Here is an 11,629-nt window from a genome sequence, read left to right as displayed (position 1 = left end):
TGGTTAGTTTTGGAAATTATGAATCATAACATAAGAATCATGTGGGACTACTATAATGGTAAAAGGAAAAGACGCATCATTCTATCTTCCAGCTATACTCACTGACTTTATACTTTCTTTACAAATGACTTAATAAGCAATAATCTATCTGATTTGGATCCTACTCTAAACACCTAACCTATTTTCAATAACATGAGCAAGCAGAGCCCTACTTTGGACTCCACTGGTTCCTGTCGTACATATTTGATACAGACATTAATGCCACATTTGATTGAATATTGCACAATTTTGTATTACAATTTGTTTTTATCCTCAGGTATCAATAACACAGTTTCATAGTTTTTTTAGGTTATATACTATCTGAGGATTGCATGTTTCAAACATTGAGTGAAGAAGATAAGTATAATACATTTTCTACATATTAATAGGGGAAAAACATGTATTTTAAGAAATTAAAAATTTGTTTGTCTTCAATAACCTAGCATTTCCAGTTTTTAACATAGTCATTTTTGTTTCCATTTTCAAAATATGTGACCATGATCGAATACTAAAAAGATTTTTATAATAGGTGTGGTTACTTTTGATACAAGTTTGACCATTAATAATAATCTGATAATTTACTTAAGTAGTGCAAAAATAGAACATTGTGATGTTAATTCTAGATCATCAAAGATACTTAATAGAAAGTTCCGTATGAAATTGTGTAACCTGGTTGAAGTCAATATCACTCTTGTCATTGTCAACAAAAACAGAACATTATGTATCTCTGGTGTAACTCTCTGATTTGTAATCTAGTTTAAATAACATAATAGGAACTAAACTCAGTACATTATTTCTGAGATAAGGAACTAAAAATACTGTATTTATAATGTTGTTTCAGTGCTGGATTGATCATGAAACAGAATGGATGAAAAGTACATAGCACTGATGTTGGTACTTCTATTCAAGCAATGTCAACTCTGTTCTTCTCAAAGTAAGTATGTGCATTGATGGTACAGAGAGAGATTACACTAACTTTTGTCCAAATCATTTGTAAATAGGGATGGATGATGGTTGGATGGGTCTCCATATGTACTTTTAAGCTCTGTCTACACTATCAAACTAGTTTGACAACAAAAAAATAGTAGTGATATGACATCTTCATGTCCATATATAGGCACATCAATTTTGTTTGTGACATTAAGTTGGATAGTGTAGACCAGGCTTTAGGAAGAATGAAAGTATCCTGTAACTATGTGTTAGTTTGTGTTTGTTTTGGTATAATTGTATGGTTTGCAAAAGGGTCCTAGTATGATATAAGCCATATTTCCCTTTTGAGTTGTAGATAAATGCCAGCTCTGTGAAAATTCTGTCAAAATATTACTATTGTTAATTTAACAAAAGTGTATATAAATGACTGATTTATCATTGTTTTTCTGATACTTCTATAGGAAGTGTTTTATAAAACTATGGAGGAAGGAAGATGATAAAACAAGATATGTTTACTTTCCCCTTGAGTTGTATGCACTGATATCTATTGTTCTATCATAACTGATAGAATGATAGTTAATGGATACAAGGCTAGTTTGCCACCTGAGTGGGATTATTGGTGCTAATTTTGTGTTAAAAGACATTTTGGGAAAAATGATTAATTCAGTGATTTTAATTTAATGATGCGGTTTATGATTATATATTATGTTATTATATATTACCAATTAAAGTTTAAATTTAGAAATTCCATCAATACAGTACCTATTTATATTTAATTATTCAATAACTGGTGTTAGCCTAACTTAAAGTTATTTTTTCCCTTTAGGCCCATGTTCATCTAATCCCTGTCTAAATAATGGAAACTGTTATGTTAATACTAACAATACGTATCGGTGTTCTTGTCGAACCGGATATAAAGGAGACAGATGTGAATATCCAGGTACATATGAATTTGATTATTACCCATCAGAAAATAAGCATGACTACATAATACTTAAGTATAAATGGTATGTTTTATGTTTAAATTACTTAAAGAAGTATAGTGTTCACCAGCTAGTAGTAAACCTCATTAATGTTTATTGATGAAATGGAAACCAACAAATCCGACAGTAAAAACTACCATTGGCCGACTATATTATAGACAATTTGACAATTATCTTGCAGATCCTTCTTTTGTTTTACATTGTGGTGTCCTATAAGAATACAAGTCTAAAAAATGTAGCTGAAACCAGTTACATTGGTATATGCCTTAGTTTATACCTTTGCTTTGGTTGTGTTTTTGTACTAAAATATTGGTTGAAGAGAGAGAAAGGAGGGTTGGTTGCAAGTTTGCAAATAAACTATTAACATACATGTGGTGGAATGGTTTGAAATAAACTGGGCAGCAGAATAATTCTTGATGGATTTTTTTTATTTTTGTTTTTTTTTTATTCATTTTTTTCACACGCATTCTTCCAGCATTTGTAAAAGGCTATGTGTCAACTGGCAAGCCTGCATACCAGAGCGCAACTTATTCCTCTGATGGTATATCATATGATGCTGCTTTAGCTGTTGATGGTAACACTAATAGGAATTTTAACTCTGGTTCATGTTCACGTACAGTTGGTAAGTAATGCTACTACCAGTATCTCTAACTTTCCAAAAATGAGAAATTCATACATAATAAACTTAATATCTGAAACTATAAGATCCGATAGTTGTTTTGGGGAAGTTTACTGTACTTTCATTGAAGTTTCAGAGAACCAGAACCCATATTGGTATGTTGATTTGGGAAGTCTCCACATCATTGAACGTGTTTATGTATATACACCATATGGATATGAAGGTAAATTACAGTATTACCTGTCATGTACTCGCATTTCATTTATTATTATTCAGTCTTTTTTGACAACATGCTTAATTAGAAGAATATAAAATGACTAACGCATTTTTTGTGTACTCATATTCTGTAATTTCACCTTCAGCAACATCAATCTTATTAGTATTGTGAGTCCTAAATGCTAGGTAAATGAACAATGTTTTTAGTTAAAAAGAAGGATGAGTAGGTACTAACAAAATGTCAATAATTATGCCTTCAGGAGATTTAGCTGAGAATTTACACATTTTAAACTTTTCTTTTAGTATCTACTTTTGGCATGGAAGTCTACGTTATTAATAGTACAGATTCACCTTTAGATGCCAGTAACCAACATGGATCTATTGGTTCAAGCACTTATCACAGATGGTACCCAGATGTAATTGGACGCTTTGTCTTTCTATTTCAAAAGAAGAGTACTGCGATCACTGTGTGTGAAGTCCGTGTATATGGAAGTAAAGTCTGATTTGTATACAATAAAAAATGATAGAATTACTAATGTGCTGTATTTAATCTATTCAAATGTACAATACAATTTGGATATTTGTATCTTTTGACGTCTTGAATATAGTTAATTTTGATGTTAATTTTTTTTGTCACAGCTGGTGTGTCAAGAAATCTTACTTTATCTGGTCACTGTTCATATGGAATGTTATTTCATTTTTAAGGTTTATCACAGATCTTATTTGTTCTTTTTTCTAACAATACAGTTCCTACTTTAATACCAGTTGTGACTTGTCCTAGTGACATGGGCATTATAGGCACATCCTCATCGAAAGTGTCCTGGAATCCACCAACAGTAGTTGATGATGTTGACACTGGCCTGACTGCTACTTGTACTTCACCATCTGATTCATACTTTCCTGTTGGCTCAACTACTGTAACTTGTACTGCAACTGACAGTGATGCTAATACTGGTCAATGCACTTTCACCATACAATTACTTTTAGAAGGTATGATATCTAGGGTGATCTTTCTGGGTAAAAGAAAACAACTTTATGCTAATAACATACTTATATAAAAAATATACAGTACAATAGGAAGTACCATGGAAGCATGCTCACAGTCTACATCCATTTAATTGTTTTTCCATTGGAATTATAGATAGATGCTAAGTATACAGTATACAAAAACATTGTGTACTGAGATCCTCCAACTAAAAAACATATATTATTTTCTTTAACATAAAAATTACTTTTTAGACAATGAGATGCCAATTGTTGTATGTCGTAATGACATATCTACATCTTCAAGTTCATTTGTACAGTTAGGGTGGAATGACCCCACAGTCACTGACAATATTGATACTGGTTTGTCAGCAAATTGTACTCCACCTTCTGGTTCATCATTTAATGGTGGTTCTGTTACACATGTTACCTGTAATGCTACAGATAGTGCTGGTAATACAGGAAGCTGTCAATTTACAGTTACTGTCCTTGGTAATATTTACAAATTCTCAGTTTACATTTTGAGTATTAAAGGTGTGTTTCTGCTGAATGACACTAAATTACCAGTTTTTACTGCTTGTTGTACCAACTAACCTATAGCCAACTGCTTACTGCATAATTGTCCTAAACATTGGTGGGGATGATGGTTTTGTGTACATGCAGTAGATTCTCAACAACAATCATCATGATAAGTGTTATTTTGAGTCAAAGCAAATGTGCCTATATTACAGACAGTTTGTTAAGACAAAGTGATCTCAGAAATAATTTATATTCTGTACTACAAAGAAAGTTCATAACCCTCTAAAGACAATAGGCCTACAATATGTTTTATAAACTAATGATTATAAACAAGAAATCAGATACTTAAAAATAATAATTTATGTAATACTGTATATGCTTATAGATACTGGTAAACCTACAGTTACCTGCCCAAGTAACATTGTTAGAAATACCCACACAGACCAAACTACGGTGACCTGGATTGCCTCTATCCAGGATTATGGTGATCCTGATCTCTCAGCTGACTGCATACCGCCTTCTGGTTCATCATTTCGGCTTGGTTCAACTGATGTTATTTGTACTGCTACAGACAGGGCTGGTTATATAGGAATCTGTGCCTTTAAAATTACAGTCAATCGTAAGTGTGTTCATAATTACAATGTTTAGTTAATATTGAAAACCATTTTTTGGACCTTGAAACTCTTTATTCTAAATTCCAGTCAGTTTCATAGCATATTCATTTTAACTTTCTAGTTGACTGGTTCAGACAGTTAAAATTTGTACTTACGCTATCAACTGTGCCAATCTGGACATACATAGATATTTTCTTCTCATTCCAGACAATAACAATCCATATGAAAACCCAAATGTTGTATGTCCTGAAAACGTGATTAGAATTACAACCTCAGACCGAGTAACAGTGACCTGGGATGACCCCTCAGTCACTGACAATATTGATACTGGTCTATCAGCTACCTGTAATCCACCTTCTGGTTCATCATTTAATGCTGGTTCAACTGATGTTACATGTTTTGCTACTGACTCTGTTGGGAATTATGGTAGCTGTAATTTGAAAGTTATTGTCATTGGTAAGTCTGAGGTTTTAACTAGTAGATATTTTTTACTTGTTAAAATTTATTTAGACTAGTAGTCTTGAATTTACATTACTCAGTATACAGTAGGCTACAATAATATATAGTAAAGCAACATCTCAAATGCATTGGTTTTCTTTAAAACATCACTTTCTAAACAAAGATATTGATGCCCCCATTGTGACCTGTCCATTCAACATGGAAGAGGATACAGACGGAGGCCAAGCTACAGTGACCTGGAGTGACCCCTCAGTCACTGACAATGTTGATTCTGGTCTGTCAGCTACTTGTACTCCATCTTCTGGTTCATTATTTAATATTGGTTCGACTGATGTTGCTTGTACTGCTATGGATACTGATGGTAAAACAGGAAGCTGCCAATTTACAGTTTCTGTCAATGGTAAGTGAATTTTTATTTTATTCTGTGTAGGCAAATACTAACAATAACACATCTTAAACTCATCGCATCCTGTACTGTTTAGACCCTACACAGTGGCAGATCCAGGATTTTGAAAAAAAAACGGGGATAGGGCCAGTGCCTGAACTGAAATTAGTGTCCTATATTTTCATCATTACAATTTGCAAAATGATAGGGGTGGTGGGAGTGGCTTTCCCAACCCCCTTGAATCCACCTATATGCAACTTGTTGACATCCATCCATCCATCAAACCTGTTGACACCACCATAAACCAGTTTCCACTTGCCCTTAACTTTGAGCACTCGGCCCTGTTATGGCACCTACAGTACACTAAACCTGTTTCACACACTTATTGACACCCACCTCCACCAACCTAAACTTACTGGCAACTACCTGTAACTTTTTGTCACCTTGTTCTCCTCCTCCTCCTCCTTGGCGTACATTATTAGAGATGTGGAAAATGGTTCATGAGGACATTTTACAACAAATTCTACCACTTCCTTGATAACATATCATATGATGTGCATAACAAACAAATATATATTTGAAACTGATTGTAGATGCTGGTGATCCTACAGTGACTTGTCCAGATAACATTGAAGTATACACAGACCAAGTTACATGGGATGACCCCTCAGTGAGTGACAATGTTGATACTGGTCTGTCAGCTACTTGTACTCCATCTTCTGGTTCATCATTCAATGCTGGTTCAACTGATGTTACTTGTAATGCTACTGATACTGCTGGTAATACAGGAAGCTGTGGATTTACAGTGGCAGTGAAATTTGACACCACTTATCCAGAGTCTCATTGTAAGACTAATTGTAACAAAATGAATGCTATAATTTCAATTCAATTTAATATATTTTCACAATATAATAACATACATACAGTATAAAAAATACTAATAAGTAATCATGTGGGGGGAGAGTCATATAAGTCAGAAAGACTTTAAGTTTGACCCACCCCAAGATATAACATTAAATACGAATACGAAATAATAATTCAGTATACAACAAGATAATACAATTAGTAGTCTATAAAACATATTATTGTCTTGTCTAAGTAAAATAAAAGATATATATTATTGTGTACATATATTTTATTTAAAAAAATTTTGTTTTTCTTTAATTTTGTCCTGTAGTCAATTACTTGATGATAGCATTAATAACTATTCTTGGGATTATCATTTTGGTGATTCCAGCTTTGGTCTTTTATTACAAGTGAGAATATTTTTTTTTCAACTTTATCTGAAAGTGATTGATTTATAAATATTTTTTTGTGGTATTAAAACATTCCCCATATAAAAGACACCCCATCACCCACAACCCCTAGCTTCTCCACCAACTTCTCTTTAGCTCTACTCATTTTCTCAGATGTCATCGGTCGATTTTTCCCCTCCTTTAACATCCTGTTAGGCTACTACACATTACTTTCAAATCTTTCTCTTCTTTGTTCTCCGTCTACAGCCCATACACTGTATACATCAATGCTTTTCATACCACTGTTCTGTAGTTCTTTTCACTTTAGCATTACTCTTTTGTTGCTTGCTATCTAGTACACACCATGTTCCTGCACTTTTTGATTCCAAATTTGTGAAATCCACCTCTACTTCACGTCAAACTTTGTCACCCTGTCTTTTCTGCAGCTGACTTTAATTCCTTTCTTTCAAAAACAATTTAGAATTAGATTATGAATTAAAAAATAAATAAAACATTATGTTCTCTAATAGAGTTATATGGCTGACTATAACGATTATGTCTTTTAGGTTCTATTATTCCAAGAAGAACAAAGTAATCGATAATTCCACAGAGATGGCAGCAACAAACAAAAATATGAAGACTATCGGTTATGAAAATGTTGTCCCAAGCAATCGCAGTGTCTATACTATAATGTCACATGCGCCATCACAAATAGTAGATTCTGATTATGAGATTCTGAATAACTAAAATATAGAATATAACTAAATGCTTCTTATGTGAATGTCTTTATAAATTAATTTAGACATCATTATTGTTAACACTTTACGAAGCAATGGCAAGGTAAAATATCAACAATTCAAACCTAGAACCGAAAGATTTAAAAATTCACCCATCCCTACAATAATTAATGTGCTAAACAATAGTTCATAGAGCCAAAGAGTCAGAGTGATATTGTTGTACCTTTTATTTCATTTTTATTACATCCTTTGTATTGTTATGTAAGTAAATTGTACAGTAAGTTTGTAAATGCAACGTTTTTAGCCTTGCGGCTACTTGTTGTAAGTTTTATACCCGAATAAATAAAAAAATAAATATAAATAAATAAAACATACTGTATTAATAATCAAATGTGTAATACTTAGATGTAAAGCAATAAAATGCAACCAGGGACTTAATGTTCAATTTAATTTGAAAAGTCAGCCATTATTCATATATTCATTCACATTTATTTCTAGTACTAGGAATCCCAAAAGCTCTATTTTTTCTGGCTCTTTTTCTTTAGCTTTTTGATTTAGATTTTTCATAATATTTTGTTTGTAACTCCATTGAAATCCAGTCATTGATACCACAGCATTGTAATTTTAGCACTTTCTATTTTCACTAATATATACAGTAATTTTACGATTATATTTTTTGAAAAGAAAAAAATAAACTGTAAACTACATAACAATAATGCTGTAAAATGTGTAATACAGACTAAGTGTCCTAACGTTGGTTTTTTTTTGTAATTTCCATGAGTACAGGTATATTTATACTAATTACATTAGCCCTACTTTTTCATTCAGAAATACAGTAGAAGGGTTATCAATCGTGTTACAAATCTCTTCAAAAAAGTTACAAATTTAAAACGAAAATCATTCTGATTACAATTAAGTTCAAGCAGAGCATTTATAAGCAAAACCTTTGGCCAACGATGTTGGCGCCTTAAGAATAAATATATCTAGCCATTGCACTTGTAATTTTTCTAGTGTATCAATATCAGCTTTATTTAAAGAACAACAAACATGTGATCCGTAGACCGATTGTCCTCCATGATACATCTCCAAAGTATACCCTATTAAAATGATTGCAATGGTCAATTAACGATTTGCTATAGGCCTAACATAAGGCTATTTCATTTTGTAATTACATGTTGAAAGTGTACCTTGTCATTTATAAGTTTCCTAGAATTATGGACGACATTTTGTAAGTCTCTACTTCAACAATAAATCTATCTCCTAGCTTTATGACTGTCAATTCTTTTCCCAAAAACTACAACATTGGTTAATAGTTAAAATTTAATTCCATTTTTTAGCAAATAATGTTGCAAGGTCAAGCATTTTTGACAATTCATGTTCGTTATTGGCAACTAATACTAACATCATCTGCCCAAATAACCCATCTATTAAAGTGTTATTCGAATAACATTGTTTGATACAAGCTATTTCTTAAATTCATTTTGAAAATGTTAAATAGGATTGGAGAAAGTACACAGTCTTCCTTTACACCCTGTTGAATATTGAAGAATTCTGTGTCCATATCTCCAAATCTTACAGCACATCTTCATAAAGTTTATTGATCAATCGCCAAATGTTACCCTAATACCTAGTATATATAAAAAGAAAGTTCCATAAATGTTATTCTTAAAACCAAGTTTACAATATTGCCAATCACCATACCAACACCTAGTTTAGTGTTATTAAATATCTGATTGGTAAATTTGACCCATTACATAGACATTATTAATAATGTAGCATCTAAGTAAAGTCATTATAAACTGTACTATAATACAAAATAAATCTATCTATTATTATCGGATGTACCACGCGGCGCGGCATGCTAGTGATCGTATCCAAACAAATGAAAATATCTACAAGACAATTAATGTCACCTAATTCTTGCCCTCCTACTGAAACACCTGTACCCACGCACCTGATGCGCACCCTTGATTATTCACAAAGCAATAAGAATTATGAAATCACTATTAGTTTACTGAACTTTTTTTAGCAGCTAAGTCATCAAACAATAACAATTCCATATCCGGTATTCCTTTCATTAAATTTACAAAGTGAAAAAAATACCATGGAATCTTTACTTCATGGAAATACTAGGTCTATAGAAATTATAAAATAGCCATAAATAATTCAGAATTTTATTCTTGATACACAATTTCTTTATATATTTTTTCGGATTTTTTCCTGTTTTATTCTGCTGAGAACATCCCCACTCCAACCCACCCCAATTTATATGTTACTAAGTGTTTTAAACAGCCGACTGACAGTAGTCCAGTGAATATCCTTCTATGATCTACTGTACTTTTTGCTCTGCTATATATTCGACATGTATTATGTACGCGTGTTGTCAGTTTCTATGCGCACCTTTAATTATTCACAAATCAACAGTGGTGGCAACACATTCAATAGATAATTTGATAAACATAAACATAATATTAACATATTGGGGGGATATAGCATGGATAGGTGTTATGTGCACTGCTGAATGGTATGATCTATGAAAGACGAGCCTAGAAATAAATGTAATATTTAATTAATAATGTACAGTACATTTAACCAGTAATCATTGTACTTTTTACATTAATGTAGGGTACATTTACAGGTTATCCTTTGGAGGTATTTTAAAAATACAGTCAATCATGAATGAATAACATAATTTTACAATAAACATTAATATACATTTAATAATTAGGCATACTGCTTAAACATTGCTTTGAAAAAATAGGCAAAGGAAATTCAATCCCAGCTAATTTGAGCGCGAACCGATAGTAACTCTACATTCCAATTGACACATCAGACATGTCTGTTTCCCCCATCGATATATTATTTATTATTTATTTATTTTATGTCTTTAGGCAATGTGGCCAAGGATTACCAATAGTGAATTAATCACTGTCCTATCAGATAGCTAATTATATTAATTAAATTATCTCAATATTTACTTTTTAAATAATTTTGATATTGTAGATGCTTTAATTGTTATTCTACATTTTATACTTTATTTTTATACGATATTTTTATGTGATAAGTGAGCAAATGCAATTTCCAGTTTATTTGGACAATAAAAGTTATCTGTATCTGTATCTGTATCTGTAGAACGTAATATTATTTTTTTATTTATCTCTTTCTTTCTGTGCTCTGTATGTTCTGGGTTGACCAACTAGCATAGGTGTTTAGCACCTGTTTGGTCTTTCCTTGCCCTCTTTTATAATTGTTTTGTCTTCTTTGTATTGTATATGGCAGAAAATTGAATAAATAAATAAAAAAATAAAAATATATTACAACGAAACTGAATTTGTACGCAAACCATTTGAGCATCTTCAACCACATCACGCATGCGACGAATGCTGTGGCGCTTCTCCTCAGCGATTACATTTAAAATAGACCTACAGTATTGGAAAATAATGATGACCATTGTGTAGGGCTGAATCTGTTATGTTAATGTCATGCAATCCCAATGTTCATGTTCAAATTTTGTTGTAGGCCTAAACACTAACTATGGGAGTTATATGGGATGTTAGGGAAACAATGAAAAAAAACTTATCTGATAATTAAGGATCAGATAATTTACAATCATCAAGTATGGTAGCTTAGTAGTATTAATTACCAATTAGTTTGAAAAAAATACGGCTGAAATAATTAAACAAGGGTCAGCAAAGGTTACACTTCAGAAAGCTGGTGGTGTTCTATTAAACAGGAATCAATCAGCCTCCGATTTCATTGGCTTGTAGGCTAGGTAAAAACATTCAAATCGAATTACTAATAGTATCGCATATTGATAAGAAACATCCATTACATTCCTAGATTTATGCAAAATTCCACATTTGTACTTAAAAAATGGTTAGATCGGCATATAGCAAAATTTAAATTATA

At 32.1% G+C, this 11,629-nt stretch overlaps 1 protein-coding gene across 1 annotated transcript in view; it reads left to right on the top strand.

The window, feature by feature from the left end:
* The first annotated feature begins 530 nt into the window (after nt 1-530).
* The window catches only part of LOC144845833 (uncharacterized), a 126,864-nt gene continuing 115,765 nt past the window's right edge, over nt 531-11,629 (top strand). Inside the window, exons 1-7 of the mRNA XM_078703281.1 lie at nt 531-973; nt 1,796-1,909; nt 2,428-2,574; nt 2,702-2,794; nt 3,091-3,279; nt 3,535-3,777; nt 4,027-4,263. Coding sequence (XP_078559407.1) covers nt 904-973; nt 1,796-1,909; nt 2,428-2,574; nt 2,702-2,794; nt 3,091-3,279; nt 3,535-3,777; nt 4,027-4,263 — 1,093 coding nt within the window. The 5' untranslated portion in view covers nt 531-903. The remainder of the gene's footprint in view (nt 974-1,795; nt 1,910-2,427; nt 2,575-2,701; nt 2,795-3,090; nt 3,280-3,534; nt 3,778-4,026; nt 4,264-11,629) is intronic.

This window comes from Antedon bifida, chromosome 6 (assembly GCF_963402885.1).
Source record: "Antedon bifida chromosome 6, ecAntBifi1.1, whole genome shotgun sequence".
NCBI classification, from domain to species: domain Eukaryota; kingdom Metazoa; phylum Echinodermata; class Crinoidea; order Comatulida; family Antedonidae; genus Antedon; species Antedon bifida.
This window is presented reverse-complemented; position numbering and strand designations above follow the sequence as displayed.